The sequence below is a fragment of the Bos javanicus genome, chromosome 6, assembly GCF_032452875.1.
Source record: "Bos javanicus breed banteng chromosome 6, ARS-OSU_banteng_1.0, whole genome shotgun sequence".
In the NCBI taxonomy this organism is placed as follows: Eukaryota; Metazoa; Chordata; class Mammalia; order Artiodactyla; family Bovidae; genus Bos; species Bos javanicus.
Window position 1 is genome coordinate 113,580,817 of NC_083873.1, and position 18,330 is coordinate 113,599,146.

The window sequence follows — 18,330 nt, forward strand, 5'->3', positions numbered from 1 at the left end:
GCAGCCCACTCCAGTATTCTTGCCTGGAGGATCTTGTGGACAGAGGAGCCTGGCAGGCTACAGTCTATGGGGTCCCAAAGAGTCGGACACGACTGAGCAGCTAACATTTCTACTTTTCCCTTTTCTCCTTCCCCCGGGCACTTGCTCTGACTCATGGGACGGTGTGCTCTGAGCCCAGCACTGCTGGCTCGCCCTGCCCTGCCTTTACCTGACACTCTCTCTTTCCCTCTGCCCTGGTCCCCGGGGCCGATTTCTGCACAGCTTCATGGCCCAGCCCAGCTGACACCTCTTCTGTGACGCCTACCCCGCTGTGGCCAGGGCAGAGGCAGCCTCCTCCAGGCGTGCTGCCCTCTGTTCCCGTAGCCTTCTTGGTTTAGTTCAGTGGTGTTCTGTCTCGCTCTTACTGTGGGCCCCTCAAAAACAGGGCCTGGGGCTTAGTCATCCCTGATGCCCAGCTGGTGTCCTTGCCTGGCCCTGGAGTGTTAGAATGTGACTCGGTTCTGTTCACCTGGCCGGCATGAGCTCTTGTTCTGGAGCTGCACGTAAGAGGCTGGTCTGTCTGAATCCTCACGGGCAAGGCCTGCGGTGTGCGCACTCCGGGCTGAGTGTTTTCCATACGAGAGAAGACGAGGATCTGCTGGGCTCCAGCGAATCCTGGGGCGGGGCCTGGATTTGCTGCTGTGGAGGGAGAGGGCGCAGGCAGGTGGGCTCCACAGGCTCCCTGGGTTGGGGACCTGCACTAGCCTGATCCTGGGAACAAGATCCTGGAAACGTTCTCATTACAAAGCAGGTGTTCACAGTTCGGTTTTTCTTTAGCAGATAGAATTGTGGGCCGTTTAAAGCAAACTCTAAAAGTAATTCGCTGTTCATGGAAACTGCTGGAAAGGAGTTAATCTTAAATTCAGTGCGTAGATTAAAGCATCAGTTAAACAGATAGCAGGGGAAGGGAACATTTATTAGTGAAGGAACAAAGTCCTCAGCCTTTGCAGCACAATAGAATTATTCAGAAAACTTGAAAAAAAAAAATTGTCCAGGCCCTGCCCTCAGAGACCAGTTTTAATCGGTTTAGGGTGAGAGCGAGGCATTAGGAGTTTCGAAAAAGCTGCCTAGGTGATTATAGTTTGCAGCCAGGATTGAGAACCGCTCTTGGAAAATACAGACTTAAGTCCAGATCCAAGTGTTCTGGTGTACTGTGTGACCTGAGGCAAGGTTATGTCTCTGAATTTCCTCATTTTGAGGAAAATTATGCATAAGCCTGTGGAGGACGGACACCTGTGTCTCTGGTCGTCATCGACTGTGTTTCCTGAACTTGGCCCTGCCTCGGAGATGAGCAGTGCTCAACATGTATTTGTTGAGTGAAAGAAATAACGTGTGTGACTGACTAGGTGGTGGTGGTTAGCCGTGCAGTCGTGTCCAACTCTTGCGACCCCATGAACTATAGCCTGCCAGGCTCCTCTGTCCATGGGATTTCCCAGGCAAGAATACCGAAGTGGGTAGCCGTTTCCTTTTCCAGGGGATCTGCCCAACCCAGGGGTCAAATCTGTGTCTCCTGCATTGCAGGCAGTCTCCTACATTAAAGATGGATTTGTAACCGCTGAGCCACCAGGGAAGCCCCGTGTGACTAGGGTCAGGATTCAACGAGATGCGGTGCTTGGCCCTGTATAACGAGCAGACTGCTTTCAGTGTCATTGATAAGCACTCCTCACAGTCCCAAAGTGCGTAACCGGGAGGTGGTGCCTCAAAACCAAGAGGTTCTTTTCTTACCCAGAGTCCAGCAGCTTGTTACCAGGGTGGGATGGGAGCCCAGCTCTGCCTGATGCTGAATGCTTTCTTCCGCATGTGCTTTTTCCACCTGAGGTCTGATCTTACCGTCAGAACCCCTAAAACGGGAGAGCACGGCCATTTTGTCCCTTTGCTCTGCCGCCATTGTGGTCGCGCGCACTCACAGTCCATGGTGCTTGCAGCCTGTCACTAACGAGCAGCGCCATTCTCCCTCTGTTCTTTGGTGTCCAGACAGAGATTCAGAATAAAGCTGTGTGTTTTTTCCCCTTAGCAGTGTTCTGTACTACATTATGTAGGCATTTCGCAGTGTCTTCTCTTTCTCTCTTCTTAAAAACCTAAGCTGATGTTAGAGAAGGCATCTCTGTTTCATCTTCCCTTCCTCTATTTAAATGTTGGGAGTGTTTGAAGGAGATTTCAAGGAGGTTGTGGCCCAGGATAACACGGGGTCTTGTTTTGCTCTCTGACTTATCAGTGGGAGGCTCTGAGGTGGTGGTGCAGTTTCAGGGTTAGTTAATGAATTACCTGTTAATGCAGCAAATCCAGCAGGTTATGCCAGGCCTTGGGGGTACAAAGACCAAGTAAGGTTCCCGTGTATGTAGTGGGCAGTGGCGCATAAATAACTGAAACATAGCCCTCAGCTCTCTGTCACAGTCAGTGTGAGTGCGCTGGGGGCACAGAGGAGGGACTCTGCGGAAAGGGACTCCATCAGCCCAGAGGCTCCAGAGGAGCACGCTTGCAGCTGACTAGTGTTTGCTGAATGGGGACAGAGTGAGCACCCACTCGTGTGCCCCTGGAGAGTCACGCCCCTTCTCGGTCAGAACCTCGCTCCCCGGGGGCCACCACTGTTCCGACTTCTGTCACCATAGATGTGTTCCGCTCGTTTTGAACTTTAGATGTGTGGTGTCACACGGCGTATTCGCCGGTGTCTGGCTTTCTTTGCTCGGTTTTGTCGGCGGCTCGCCCAGGTGGTTCCTGTGCGGCAGCAGTATCCATTCTCTCGTTTTGGGGGGTGTTCAGGTGTGCAGATAGACCCATCCCTTTGCGTTCTGCCGTGGCTGGGTGTTTCGCTTGCTCCGCTCGTGACCACCGGGAAGAACACTGGTCGTAGTGTCTCTCTATCGTGTAACCCTCAGGTGGACTCGCCGGATCTGCTTTCGTGGACACGGCTGGGTGGTCTTCCGGGGCGGCTGTCCCAGAACGTGCTCGGACTGGCGTGTGCACACGGCTCCCTCCTCTCCCAGACTTGGTGGTGTCAGTTTCCTGGCTTCTTTCCGCTTTTTGCCGTTCTGGTGATGGGATAGGGGTATTTAGCTTTCCTTTACATTTCTCTGATGACTCATGATTCGATTCACTTTTTCATATCTTGCTGATTGAGAATCTCCCTTTGTGGCTTGCCTGTTGAGGTGTGTCTTGACTGGTTTGTAGGCGTACTGTCTGTATTCAGGAGAGTCCTTTGTGAGAGGTGTGTGTTGCAACATCTTCTGGTGGTGGTGGTTTAGTCACTAAGTCGTGTCCAACTCTTGTGACCCCACGGACTGTAGCCTGCCCGGCTCCTCTGTCCATGGGATTCTCCAGGCAAGAATACTGGAGTGGGCTGCCATTTCCTTCTCCAGCGGGTTGTCCCGGCGCAGGATTTGAACCTGGGTCTCCTGCATTGCAGGCAGATTCTTTACCGACTGAGCCGCGAGGGAAGCCCGTATCTTCTACACTATGGCTTACCTTCTTATTCTCTTAATATTTTAAAAGTTTGGTTTATTAAACTAACAAAAGTTCTTCATGGTGATGAATTCTGCTTAATAGAAGTTTTCTTTTTATGCTTAGTGCCCTTTGTGTCCTGTTTAAGAAAGTCTGAGTTATCTTCTGGGCTGCCCAGGTGGTGCTAGTGGTAGAGAACCTGCTCGTCAATGCAGGAGACCTGAGAGACACAGGTTCGGTCCTTGGGCCGAGCACGACAGCAGCGACCTAGCATGCGTGCACGTTCTCTTCTAGAGACTTTGTCTTGCCTTTACCAACTAGAGCCGTAGTCCATCAGAATTAATGTTCTGTTAGAGTGAGAGGTAGTGAGCGGTTTGTAGAGATCATCCATCCCACTGAACCTTTGAAAGAAGTCAGGTGACTGTGTGTGTTCCATCATCTGTTTGTTCTCTCACTTGTCTTCTCTTAATTACTATTACCGTGTCATAGGTTTTGATATCTGTAGAGTAAGCCCTCCTGCTTCGTTCTTCTTTAACATTGTTTTGGTTATTCTAGGTCATTTTCATTTCCCTGTAAATTTTAAAGGTCAGTTTGGCGATTACCACAGAAATCTGCTCTGATTTTGTTTGGGATTACATTGAATCTGTTGGTTACTTTTTACTATAGAAGACTTGTACAGTAGAAGACTTCTAATCTATAGTAGAAGACTTCTGATCTCTGAATATGTTATGTCCTTTCATTTATTTAGTTTTTAAAAATTTTTTTCACAGTATTTTATAATTCTTTATGTACAGGTTTTGTGTTTCATTAAATTTATTCCAAGATACTTGTTATTTTTGATGGTTTTCAAAATGCCGTTTTATAAGCGTTAGTTGGAAACGGAGTTAATTTTTGTCTGTAGACCTTGACTCCCAGAATCTTGCTCAGTTCAGTTCTTACAGTTTATCTGTGGTTTCTTTTGACTTTTCTCTGTAGAATACCATGCTGTCTGTGGATGGGGTTTGTTTCTTTCCAATTCTTACACTTTGTATGTACTTTTCTTAAGTTATCGCGTGACCAGGGTCTCCGATGCAGGTTAGATTGAAGTAGTGCTGGCAGAGAGCCTTGTGTGGTGCCGGCCTCGGGGAAAGCTTTCTCCGTTTCCCACTAAGTGTGATTTTTGCAATAAGATGTGTTTTACTAGATGCCTTACTTTATAGTAAGAAGCACTTTTTAAAAATCAGATTAAGGATTCTGATAAAAATCATTTGCTTTTATTCATAGTTGTACGATTTAAAAAGTCATGAGTGTGTTACATTTATCAAATGCTTTTTTCCACATCTATTGATGATGCGTTTTCACCTTTATTTTCTGTATATGGTGAATAACATTTTTCTAATGTTAAGTAAATTAACTTGGCTTCCTTAGAATCATCTCAACTGTTCTTTTTTTTTTTTTTTTTTGGGCTGGGAGAAGGGGAGGGAAGGCGGATGAGGGCTCTCGGCCGCTCGTGAGGAAGGTGTGTGAAGCTGGCTTTTAGATTTTAGGACAAATCCAGCAGCAATTGGTTCCCTTCCTTGTGGCCTCCGCTTGACCTCGGAGAGTGGGTGTCCCGCCCCGTCCTGTGGCGTGGGCGTTCCTGAGCAGGATGCGGCGGCGGGAGACTCCCAGCCCTAGCTGGAGCTCAACTGTTCTTGATAGATCATCCTTTATATCTGTCGTTGGATTTGATTTGCTAATATATACATTTGAAATTTTTTCTGCCTCTGTTCATAAGAGTATAGCCTGTAATTTTTCTTTCTTACAATATTCTCTGTCCAGTTTCGGTGTGAAGATTATGTTGACCTTATAAAATCGGTTGAGGAATGTTCTTGTTTCTGTTTTCTCAAAGACTTTCTGTAAGATTTTCCCCTGGTGGTTAAATAAACTGACCAGTGTGTTAAAACTCAGAGACCTGCACACCAAAAAGTCTGCTCTATTATATATGAATTTTTAAAAATAATAAAAAGGCTTTGTGGGAATTTAACATGTATACATGTACATACTAACCCATGTCAGATAACCCTCCCAGGGTCGTCAGAAAGTCCTGTTTTTTTGGGTGAATCAGACGTATAAATGCATCAGTTGAGTGACCTAATAAATTTGCTGTGGTCGGGGGGCGGTCTAAAAGGTTTGTTCTCTGAAAGAGTTTGTGAAGGTTTCTTCCTTAAATGTTTAGAAGGATTCACCAGTGAGACCATCTGGACCTGAGTTTTCTCTGTGAGTTTTAAAATTATGGATATTTCTGGAAGCATTTTTTTTTTGCTGAGGTATAATTATAAAACATGAATACTGCAGGTTGAGGAAGAACTTGGAAGGACTACAGGAACATGAGTGTTCTGGAGCGTAGAAAGCACAGTGGCTCCCGAGAAGGAGACTGCAGATGAAGCCGGGAAAGCAGGCTGTTGCTGGGGGGCTTTGACTAATTTCTTCCAGTGGCTTTGTGAGGAGTCTCTTCAAGTGAACTCTTTGTGAATCTCCTATAGTGGCTTTGTGGATTCTTAGAGTGAATCTCTTATATTCACTTTGTGAATGACTGCTCTGTTCTCACCCTGAGCTACAGATGGAAAAACGTCAGTTTGATTCCTCGGGTAGTGAGGGATTTGACCAGAACTGCTAAGTAGGAGAGCAGGAATTTTTTGAAGTGTGTAAGTGTAGTCAGAACAGTGCTTCTCAAACCTTAGCCGCATCCGAGCCACCTGGAGGGCCTGTGAAACAGAGCTCGCTGGGCCGCGCGCGAGTTTCTGACCCAGTAGGTCTGGATGGGGTCAAGATTTGTATTTCTCGCCAGCTCCCAGGTAGGTGACGCTGCCCCTGGTCCAGACCCCCGCTCTGGGGTCCCCGGCTTTGTAGAGTGTGTTCGTTAGCATCCGCTGCACTGGGGTGGGAGTCGTGTCCGTCTGGGACAGGCGTGTGCTCGGGGCCACGCTGTACCCTCTTACCGCCCATGCTTGGCTGTCTTTTCTTTTTAGTTGCAAAGGTTTGATTGTTAAAAAAAATAAAGTGGCAGTATAGTAGTTTGTAACATAAAGTAACTTTTTCCTCTGTTCCTCACCAGCTCCTCTTGCCAGAGATGTCCGCCTGCTGTCTCCAGTCAGATGTCTTTTGTGTAATTTCAGACATACAGACATGTGCCAGATAGGCATGGACGATGGGGCTGCTTAGTAGCAAGTGAGCCCTAGCTGGGCGCGTGGGCTGATTGTTGACAAATGATTGAATGATGCCTGCCCCAAGGGCCAGCCAACCCATGGTATCTTGTGGCTTTAGAATAGATCAGTTCTATAGACTGGACGTTGTTAATTAGATCTTGTCCCTTAAAAAAGCTTTAGCACTATTTGAAGTCATGGAGGGACAGTCCCCTAGTGACGGTTCTAAGGCAAGTGTTTGGACAGAGATTCAGTGACCATGTTTGTGACTCACCAGAAAACCTGGTTGCTTTTGCACAGAGTGCAGTGTCTGCCCAGAGGAGGTGCTCAGTTGTTTCAGATGCCCTTCGCCTGCCTTCTTAGTCTGCAGCGCCCGTGGGTTTTGGGGTCAGGTGAGCCTGTCCTGCTGTGCTGTGGCTCTGGGTCTCTGCCGGGTGCTGAGCTGCATGAGTGGGTCTGTGTGGGGCCCTGGAAGCCTGGTCGATCAGCCTTCCTCCCAGACTGCCCACACCCAGCCTCCTGGGGACTGACTAGGAGTCAGAGCCCCGCACACCCCCACCGCCTGGCCTTTCCAGCCAGGCCGCTCTGCCCAGCCTTCCTTAGCCTTCCAGACTGCATGGAGCGGGCTCGGAAGGGCGCCCATGGTGCTGCTTGGGACTGCGGCTTGGGCCAGGCAGGAATGTTCCTGGGGGAGGCGCGTGCTCCTGTGGCTGCCTCAGAGCCAGGCGCTTCCCGGAGGTGTGATGGCTGTCTCCCCTGTGTTGCTGTTGATGGACAGGTTGGTGGTTGTGGTCTTGCCTTTCTTGCTTCGGTAATTGCAGACTTAACTGGAGCACGGTTCCTCCCATGTTAGATAGCTTTTAACGTGGTTTAGCTCCCCTCCTCCAAGCCTGCGTGGGGCAGACTTGTTTCCTCGGCTGTTCCTCAGTTTAACATGGGGGTGATCAGCGGGGGTCTGCTGTGTGTACCAGGAGCTCGAGGGCCCCATTTTATATCCGTGCTCATGTCCGCCGCCCCCACCCCTCACCCCGAGGGTTAGCGTTGCTTTTAGTGGATTAAAGGTTTAGCGTCAGCTGCTGCTTGGGTAACATTTTTGAAAAAGGAGAGGGACTCCTGGGTACTTTTAACTGTGTGTGGAACTAGGAATTTGGGCCACAATGCTTGTGGCCATAAGACCTCGGTGTCTCCCTTACTTCCTTTTTCCCACAAGGTAGGTAGAATCTGATCACACAGGAGGTTTGCTCTGCAGACTGCGGCTTTCCCTTGGTGTCTCTCTGACGGTCGAAGTGGGCCAGCCTCTTCCCCTCGTGCTTTCAGAGCAGAGCCAAGGCCCGGTGTGCGTCTGTGCAGCTGCGGAGTGTGTCAGTCGTGGAGGGGTGGGAATCTGGAAGAAACACACGGGAGGTGGACTTCCGAGGAGTCCGTGGAGCTTCTCCCCTTCTCTGCCGCTGATGGGTGTCAGGGTTTAGATGTCTCTCGAGTGAATTTTTGACCTCACTGAGCCTGTGTGAGCTTATGCTGTGTGTATCGTAGTAACTATAGCACCGTTCCTGTAGCGTGTTTCACACATGAAGCACAGGAGAAGTGCCTGCTGCCGGAGCCTGACAGGTGGTCTGTGACTCAGGAGACGCTGAAGGAGATACCCAGCTGGGCCAGCCAGTCCTCGGGGGAGCCAAACACTGTTTCTGCTGGTTTCCAGTTGCTGTGGGATCAGAAGTCGCCAGCAGTTTGTCACTGAGACAGGAGCAAGAGAGCGGGAAGCCCCAAGTAATTACTGAATCACAGCCAGGAGTTCAAATGTACGGCCTCTCAAAGGAGGAAGACATCGGAGGTCTATTTCTCAAGACTCTGAGAAACCCTGGGGAGCGTGGGTGGCTTGTGGAACCTGCTCCACCGGGTCGGCGAGGACTGTCCTCCCGTCCCAGCCCTCCTCCGCCCTCCGGGACAGCCTCATTCCGTCTCTCCCTGGGCAGGACTCCTCGCCCTCTCCCAGTCCTGGCTGCTTTGGTTTTAAATGGACAGGAGTAACTCTCCGATAATCTTTATGAAAATTCCCTGTAAAAGCACACGTTTGATGAGTTTGAGTCTTTTCCTGCAGGCCGGGAACCGTTCTAGACACTGGAGGCACCACAGCAAATGGAAGAGGCTGTGTTCGTGCCCACGGACTCTGCCTGCTGGTGGCGAAGACAAACACAGCCGCAGTGATAGCATCTAGGAATGTATCCGTGTGCCCGCGTGTGGCTCAGCTCACACATGGCGCGTTGACACCCGCGAGGCCAGGGACCCAGGTTGAACGCCTCGCAGGCCTCTTGTCAGCGAGCATTCTTACTTGCTCCTTGAATCGCCTTCTTTTGGCTTCAGTAACTCGGGAAAGTTAACTTGGGGGCGGAGGTGAAGGTAACAGCCTCAGCCTCACCACCTGTGAAGACAGCCTCTCAACTTTTGTGTCGGCCCTTGGCTCTGTAATCACTCAGCTAAAAGCAGAGACGTGGGATGCTGGACTGTGCCGGAGTTTGGTGACCTGTGAGCTCTAGTGGCTGCTGCGTCCCTCGTCCCAGGGTTCAGAAGCATATAAAACTGGGTTTATGACATGTTATAAACCTGACATCAGGACCTCTCCAGTTCCAGTTCAGTCGCTCAGTCGTGTCCGACTTTGCGACCCCATGAACTGCAACACGCCAGGCCTCCCTGTCCATCACCAGCTCCCAGAGTCCACCCAAACCTATGTCCATTGAGTCGGTGATGCCATCCAGCCATCTCATCCTCTGTCGTCCCCTTCTCCTCCTGCCCTCAATCTTTCCCAGCATCAGGGTCTTTTCAAATGAGTCAGGATGACTTTGTGTACCTAATTAGTATTTTTTTTCCCTTGAAGAGCATGCCCCAAAGTGTGTGACCTTCGAGGCTCCCCAGACGTAGCTCTGCCCTTGGAGACGGGCAACGGGAGGAGGGTGAGGGGTGAGGCACTGGGGGCGCCCGGCCCGCGGCCCAGCCAGAGGCCCCGCTCAGCTTGGGCTCACGCTTGCGCGGGAGCCAGGCCCGGTGCGGCCTGCTCCTTAGTCTTTCTGTCTCCACCTTTTCATCTTTCTCGTTCCTCCCTACCCCACGCCCTTGCAGCTTTTTGGCTCTCCGGTGGGAAAAGCGTGGGGATGGGCCCAGAATGTGCCTGCTGCGCATGTCCATCCCAGACTCCCTAACCGTCCCCTCCTCCTGGCAGCCATAAGCTCGTCCCCCGAGTCTGGGCGCGCCATTACTGTCAACGCGACTCGGTCATTGGTATTCTGTATCTTGTCCTCTGAGTCGTGCCTATTGAGACAAGAATAGATATTTTGCCAGCCATGGATAAATGCCGGGGGAGACCCCGGCTCCCTTTTCTTGCCTTTGGCTTTCTTGCCCCCTCAGGCTCTGAGGATGACGCTCTTCCCTTGTAGCTGGATGTGGCTCACCTGTTACAGACTCTAAGGTGTGTTTCCTGAGGCTCTTCAGCTTTATTGGAAAGTGGATCTGACGTGCGTCAGCCATAGGCCTCTGGTGGGGCCTGCGCCCCCTGGGTCACCTTCCCTCAGCCGCCGGCTTTGACACCTGCCTCTGGGTGCAGAGCGCTGGCTTGGAGAGGTGGGTGGAGCCAGGGGACCGTGGCTGCCTTCTTGGTTCCCCGTGGACTTTCTGGGGCCCCATGCATGTGCAGGTCCTGTGTGCAGCCCGTGAGGCCCAGCACCTCCCCGTGAGGCCGACCCTCCTGGCTCCCTGTCAGGAGCACTTTGAGGGTCGGGGGTTTAGTCAGCAAGTCGTGTCCGACCCTTGTGACCCCATGCCAGGCTCCGCTGTGCATGGGATTTCCCAGACAAGCATACTGCAGTGGGTAGCCATTTCCTTCTCCAGGGGATCTTCCTGACCCAGGGATCGAACCTGGGTCCCCTGCCTTGCAGGCAGACTCTACCATCTGAGCGGGTGGAGGGAACATCGAGTGTGCGAGTGCCATGAGCTCAGGGGAGCCGTGGAAGGGGTCGGGGCCGGGGCTGGTGGGTCCACCTGCGCTTTCCAGAGAGGGCCCTGGGCTCTGGGAGGCATGGCCGGTGGAGTTTGGCAGGGGCCCAGGGCTCGCGGGTCTTGGAGCTGCGCCTGAGGGACTGCTGAGGCACAGGTGGGGTGACCGGCCCTGGAGGCCCCAGGGTGGAGGGGCAGTGGGGCAAGACCAGAGTTGAGGAGGAGAGCCTGGTGGTCTCTGAGCACAGAGGGCTGCCTCCCTGCCGCGCAGCGCGGTGGAGGCCCGCAGCCTAGGGGGTGTGGAGCGGCACCACCCCCTGCCTCTGGGGGTGCATCTGGGGCAGCGCTGCCGAGGCCCCCACGCTGCAGCCAGCCTCGGGGCAGGCGAGTCCTCTGTCTCCCCAGGGTCTCCTAGGGTCTTCAGGTGCGTCCCTGCGGCCACCACGCCCGCAGCCCTCACCCGCCAGCCTTGAGGGAGGGGCTCGGCAGGAGTTAGGTTGTGCCCACCACGTGTGTGTGTCAGACTGTGTGTGTTGGGTATGTTGGGTGTGTGCGTATGTGTGTCATGTGTGTGTGTGTGGTGTGTTGGGTGTCTATGTGGTGTGTTGGGTGTGTTGAGTGTGTGTGGTGTGAGTGTGTGTGGTGTGTTAAGTGTGTGTGTGGTGTGTTGACTGTATGGTGTATGTGTGAATGGGTGTGTGTGTGGTGTGTTGGGTGTGTTGAGTGTGTGTGTGTGTGTGTTCAGGGGGCCATGCTGGTGTGCCTGCGTGTGCGGATAGGCAGCGCGGGACTTGTTGTCCAGAGTCCTGGGAGGCTGTGGACGGTCTTGTTACAGAAGCCCGTCGTGGTGCCCGCGGACTGGAGACGGCGCAGCCCTGGTTCCCTGTCAGCCCTGGTGGCGTCGTTCCCTTCAGTGTAGGGGCGTGTCCCCTCCGTTCCCGTGCTGTTTCTGCTCTGCAGTCAGAGACTGCAGGGAGGCCAGCAGCGGAGGTCCCGGTGCTGCCGGTGGAGGACGCGCTCGTTTCCCTGCAGCGGAGCTTCCACCCTCCCACCCAGGGCCCTCCTCTGGGGCGGGCGGTCCTCCTCGCCACCTCGAGCCCTCATCACCCCTGCTGGCGGCCTCCCTTGGGAGGCGAGTTGGGTGTCCTGCTCGGCCACCCCTCCCCGGACTGCCAGCCCCTCCTTCTAGGAGCCCCTGGGGACCCTCCCCCGCTCAGATGTTCCCTCTGTCTCATCTGAGCTCTGATTTGTCCAGATTGTCTCTGTTGCCTGGAGCCTGTGTGGATGCCCGTCTGTGGGCCCCACCCTTGGAGGTGGCTGGCTCCCCCTGGCCTTGGGTGGGCCCCAGCCTGCCCCCTCCTCTCATGTACTTGTCCCCCTGAGGACACACGTGGTGGAAAGACCACTGCCTTCTCCAGCAGCACGCGTGCACTCTCAGCCTCTGGGACCTAGGCTTGGGCTACACTATGGTCACAGAACTTGCGTGGGGACACCCCCAGGGATCCAGACACCTCTTCCCTCTGGGCCCTGTTGGACTGGCAGGAGCAGCCCCGTGTGTGGGCGTCCCCAAGGGCGTCTCTGAGCCCCACACTAGGACCGCAGCACAGGGCTGAAGGCACAGGTTGGCCTGGGGGCTCGCCCTGCCCCCGGCCCCCAGAGTGGGTCCTGTGATGGGCAGAGGTGCGCCCTTGGCTCCACCTGGCTCCTGGGCCCAGCAACCAGCTCCACGCCAGTCTCCCCGTGACCGTGACCTGAAAGGGGAGCAGGGTCCCCTGCTGGCTGGGCTCCCTGCTCCCCGCGCCGGCGCCGGAGCTGCAGGTGACACGCAGCTGAAGCTCTCAGGGAGTCCTTTCTGCTCGGAGCTCCTGGGTACTTGTGGTGACCTCAGCATCACAAAAAATAATACATCCAAAGATACTGTTTACAGACCCTTCAAAAATCATGGCCTGTAATGTATAGCTTAAGCTCTTAGGCTAAAAATAATTATACAACGCTGATTTTTGGGTTTTTTTGGCCTTACCAGGTGGCATGTGGAATCTTTGTTCCCCAACCAGGGATGGAACCCATGCCCCTGCTCTGAAAGTGCAGAGTCATAACCTCTGGACCGCCAGGGAAGTGCCCCACCATTCTGAGTTTTGATAAACTTTATCTGCACTCTGTTTGTGTGACATGGTATAGCCTTAGCAGTGGACAGAGAAACCACGGTTTCTGTTGCTCTTGGTTCACTTCCTGTCAGTCATCTTCAGTGAACGGCACCGCGGTTGACACCCAGCCTCCCGGATCACAAAGCCCACAGTTCTTCTGTGTTTCCCCGTGCCCAGTCACCTCTGAGTGGTTCTCTGCTGTTAGCCCTCCACACCCTTAGCGACTCCCGTCCCTGCAATCTGGTCAGGGTCCTCGGGAAGGCGGGCCTCTCGTCCCTGGCCCTCTCCTTTCCAGGTGCCTTTGATTTCCTCACCTTTGTCCCTTGGCACCCCGTTCTCTTCCCCAGAGGCACCTCCTCTCTTTAGCAAAACGTAAGCCCTTAGAACCCAAACTCTGGATGCCCAGATTCTTAGAACCCTTCTGGGTGCCAAAGGATTCGGTGTGGTTTTAACACATCAAACAGGTTGGGCCTGGAGACACCTCAAACTTCATTTCTTAGAAATGTAAATAGACGTTGCCTTGGGGATATGATACCAACTTCTGAATAGGTTCCATTATAAACCACAAGAGAAAAGCAAGGAAGAATACAAAGAACCTTTTTTGAAAGTTTTTGTAACATTTGGGGGATATAATTTTAAATTTATAGAGACTTTGCAAGAAAAATATAAGGAACTTCCATATATCCTTTATCCAAATTCACTAGCTGTTTACATTCCATTCCTTTTGTTTTATTCACTCTGTGAACAAGGCATCTATTCTACATAAGCATATGAGAATTTTGGGGAAGCATTAGAAGAGGCAATTGGAGATATCCCCCTTTGTTCGATCAATCATATCGACTCTTTACGACCCCATGGACTGCAGCACGCCAGGCTTCCCTGTCCTTCACTATCTCCTGGAGCTTGCTCAAACTCATGTCTATCGAGTCGGTGATGCCATCCAACCATCTCATCCTCTGTTGTCCCCTTCTCCTCCTGCCTTCAATCTTTTTCAGCATCAGGGTCTTTTCCAATGAGTCAGTTCTTCGTATCAGTTGGACAGAGTATTGGAGCATCAGCTTCAACATCAATCCTTCCAAGGAATAATCAGGACTGATTTCCTATAGGATGGACTGGTTGGATCTCCTTGCTGTCCAAGGGACTCTCAAGAGTCTTCTCCAACACCACAGTTAAAAAACATCAATTCTTCCGCCCTCAGCCTTCTTTATGATCCAACTCTCACATCCACATGACTACTGGAAAAACCATTGCTTTGACTGTTGGACCTTTGTCGGCAATATCTCTGCTTTTTAATATGCTGTTTAGGTTTGTCATAGCTTTTCTTCTAAGGAGCAAGCGTCTTTTTAATTTCATGGCTGCAGTCACCGTCTGCAGTGATTTTGGAGCTCAAGAAAATAAAGTCAGTCACTGCTTCCACTGTTTCCCCATCTATTTGCCATGAAGTGATGGGACCAGATGCCATGATCTCGTTTTTTTTGAATGATGACTTTTAAGCCAGCTTTTTCATTCTCCTTTCACGTTCATCAAAAGGCTCTTTAGTTCTTCTTCACTTTCTTCCATAAGAGTGGTGTCATCCGCATATCTGAGGTTATTGAGATTTTTCCCAGCAATCTTGATTCCAGCTTGTGCTTCATCCAGCCCAGCATTTTGCATGATGTACTCTGCATACAAGTTAAATAAGCAGGGTGACAATATACAGCCTTGTTGTATTTCATTCCTAATTTTGAACCAGTTCATTGTTCCATGTAAGATTGTAAATATTGCTTCTTGACCTGCATACAGGTTTCTCAGGAGTCAGGTAAGGTGGTCTGGTATTCCCATCTCTTTAAGAATTTTCTACAGTTTGCTATGATCCACAGTCAAAGGCTTTAGCATAGTCAATGAAGCAGATGTTTTTCTCAAATTCTCTTGCTTTCTGTATGATCCAATGGAAAGTATACCAGAAGGGCACTCTCTTCTGTAACCATAGCAGAGTTAGCAAGACCAGGAAATGTAACATCACCCCAGGGCTGTTGTGCTCTGTCGTCCGTGTTCACGTTACATCAGCTGTCCCGGCAGTCTTCTTTATACCGTTTTTGGCCCATGGTCCAGGATGTGGTACAGGATCCACCTGTTGCTGCTGTTGTTCAGTTGCTGAGTTGTGTCTGACTCTCTGCGACCCCATGGACTGCGGCACTCCAGGCCTTCCTGTCCTCAGTGTCTCCTGGAGTTTGCTCACACTCAGGTTCATTGAGTCAGTGACGCCACCCAGCCATCTCATCCTCTGTCGCCTCCTTCTCCTCCTGCCTTTAATTGTGAGGTCTCTGTGTGTGTGCTGTGCTGAGTCACCTCAAGTCCTGTCAGATTCTTTGCAACCATATAGACTGTAGCCCACCAGGCTCCTCTGTCCATAGGATACTCGAGGCAAGAATACCGGCATGGGTTGCCATGCCCTCCTCCAGGGGATCTTCCCAACCCAGGAACAGCACCCACGTCTCTCAAGTTTCCTGCACTGGCAGGTGGCTCTTTACCACTAGTGCCACCTGGGAAGCGCCCAGGTCTCTAGCCTCCTTTTAAGCTGGAACAGTTCTTCAGTCTTTGTCAGCTGAGGAAGATGCACCACGTAAAAGCTGAGAATTCTGTTTTATTAGGTGGCCTTCCTGAGGACTATAGCCTGGGAAGGCAGCCTCTCTGATAGCTCTGATGGACTGTTGCAGAGAGATAAGCAAGGAACCTGGGTATAGAGGAGTTTTTGCTGAAGAAAACAAAAACAAAAAACCATGTAGTGAAACATCGAAACATTACTGCTAATCACAAAAACAGCCACCTCGTGTTAATGACTGTAGAGCTTTTCTGTGTATGGGAAGATGCAGAAGTCTGGGCTGATTGAAATCACTTCCCTTGAAATACATCATTACTGTATGGGGCCAGTATGCTGGTTTTCTGCATCTTGAACCCCCTCAGGATGGACCGTTAGGGATGGCTACAGTGGCTGATGGCTTGGTGGGAGGCAACATTCTTAGTTTACCAAAGGCAGTGTTTTTTTGTCCACACGGGACCATGACATTTTCAGAGTCAGATTTATCGTTTCCTTGGCTGTCCCCCTGTTTTGGTGTGTTTGTGTTTCCTCACGGTGATATTCAGGTGATATTCATGCGTTTTTTGCTAACTACAGGCAACCTGGTGTGTTGTTCTTAGCATCAGAGGAGGTGACCTGTGCTGTCCATCCTGACGCTGAGGGTGCCCACTGTGATCGCTTGGCTAGTGAGGTGTCTCCACTGTGAAGTTAATTAATTTTTCTTTGTAATTAACAAGTCATTTGTGGGAGCTACTTTCAAACTGTGTAAAAATCCTTCTCTCCATCCAGCTTCATCTACTGGTTTAGCATCCGTTGACTAATCCATAAGCCCATCAGTCCTTCTCTACTTACTGTTGTCATTGTTTAGCTGCTGAGTCGTGTGTGACTTTTTGCGACCCCGTGGACTGTAGCCCGCCAGCCTCCTCTGTCCATAGGATTTCTCAGGAAAGAATACTTACTTGGGGCATTCTAAGAATTTTCCTTCCACCTTCACTCATGTGTTCATTTTCCTATTTGTATCCATATCCATTTGGGCTCATGGATTTCTTTTTTTATTGGGTGGATTATAATCCCTTGTTCTCATTATGTATTTTGATGATTACATTCCAGATTTAGTCAGCGAGAGCCCTTTCAAGCCGGGTACTGTTTTTGTTAAACCTATCGCAGTATTTCTTTGAGCACCTTCTTTCTGGCACACAAGACGCTTCATGCTTATCTTAAACTTTCCAGTGAGCCCTAGAAACCATTCATTTTCAATGAATGAGCCAATGCAGTACGTTCCAGAACAGTTTATCTGTAGCACCATTTATAACTTATTTGTGTTATTAGGGTTTGTTTACATGTTATTATGAGAGAAGATCATGTGACTGTCTCGTGAGTGGCTTTCTTTTTATGATACATGGAGACTTTATAAACAGATAATATAGATTTACCTTATAGATAATTTAAACTAAGTTAGAGGTTCAGTACAAAAGCAGCTGTCATCCTTTGAGTACTGATCATGTACCTGTCCCTTTAATTCATATAGTGACCCTTGTTAAACATAAGGAAACTGAGTCTCAGAGAGGTTAATGTACAGATCAGAGTTACACAGCTACTGAGTGACTGAGCCAGGGTTTCAGTTCAATTTGGTTCGACTTCAAAGCTCACTTTTTCTGGATATACTTTGTTACGCTGTAATGCATATCCTTACTCTGAATGATACAACTTGTTGTATATATTTTCATTGAATTACAAAAAGCTTACTTGTTGTGGTTCAAGAGCTTTTCACCTGCTTCATAATTCCGTGTCTACGTGAGAATCAAGTCTGCAGAATTAAAGTCTGTGATTCAGCACATTGATCTCTAAGGAAAGTCTGCTTGTTTTCACTAGAGTGATTCAGCGGTCCTGGTGTTTCTGTAAGTGTCCAACAATTCCCTAACTCTTTCATTTTCTTCTTACAGGAATTCGCTTGCTAGAAAACAGAATGCAAGACTTGACAAACAAAGTGACTTGGGATGGAAGTTATTTGGAAAAGTACCACTCGGAGAGAATGCTCAGAAAGATGCAAAGAAGTTACAAAAGGTATACAAGATACAAAGACACAGAAATACGGGGTACAGCATCCGTTTATGAGCCTTGCATAAATGACCATCATTGAGGCTTTGCAATTGGAAAGCTTTGTTATAACTTGCATGCTAAGTGCCTGCTATTTAAGTCTGTCTTCAGAACGTGGGTGACTTCAGCTTTTTTCTTACAGCTTGTATGCATGCGCACGTGGGAAAGTTGAGACGGCTGGGCTTTAGAACTTGATTGAATTTAATCAGTTTTTTCCCAATAAGAGTTACAAGTGTGATCAAATTTTTATTAATTGTGTTTGATATTAAATAATTCTCCCTTCCTGATCCCAAGGGCTTTAGCTTTATCAGTTCAGTTCAGTTCAGTTGCTCAGTCGTGTCCGACTCTCTGCAACCCCATGAACCGCAGCACGCCAGGCCCCCCTGTCCATCACCAACTCCCGGGGTCCACCCAAACCCGTGTCCATCGAGTCAGTGATGCCATCCAGCCATCTCATCCTCTGTCGTCCCCTTCTCCTCCTGCCCCCAATCCCTCCCAGCATCAGGGTCTTTTCCAGTGAGCCAACTCTTCGCATGAGGTAGCCAAAGTATTGAAATTTCAGCTTCAGCATTAGTCCTTCCAGTGAACACCCAGGCTGTTTAGAACTTGATTAAATTTAATCAGTTTTTTTCCAATAAGAGTTACAAATGTGATCACACTTTTTATTGTGTCTGCTATTAAGGAATTCTCCCTTCTTGGGACTTACCCATTCCTGTGCCGCCTGGGAGCAGGGCAGCTGGGGCCTTCGTTACCCAGGCTGCTGTGTGACCCCCTTCCCCTCGCTGGCGGAGGCTGCCCACCTGTCCTGGGGGAGAGGGGGGTTCCGGGTCAGACCAAGCCTGTGGTGTCTCACTACTGTGGGCTCCTTTGCCCACTGCGGCGGGGAGGGTGCCAGCCCTGGAGGCAG

The 18,330-nt window shown here is 50.5% G+C and overlaps 1 protein-coding gene across 4 annotated transcripts in view; it reads left to right on the forward strand.

Moving 5' to 3' along the window:
• The window catches only part of TBC1D14 (TBC1 domain family member 14), a 109,244-nt gene that overhangs the window by 28,481 nt on the left and 62,433 nt on the right, over nt 1-18,330 (forward strand). For 3 of the 4 annotated variants that reach the window (XR_009737160.1, XM_061420923.1, XM_061420922.1), the window contains exon 3: nt 17,270-17,390. Coding sequence is in view for 3 of the 4 variants with exons in the window: in XM_061420923.1 (XP_061276907.1) it covers nt 17,270-17,390 (121 nt within the window). In the remaining variant the exon portion in view is untranslated. Of the gene's footprint in view, nt 1-6,321; nt 7,420-17,269; nt 17,391-18,330 lie in introns of those variants that run through there. The other variant, XM_061420924.1, reaches the window with a different exon arrangement.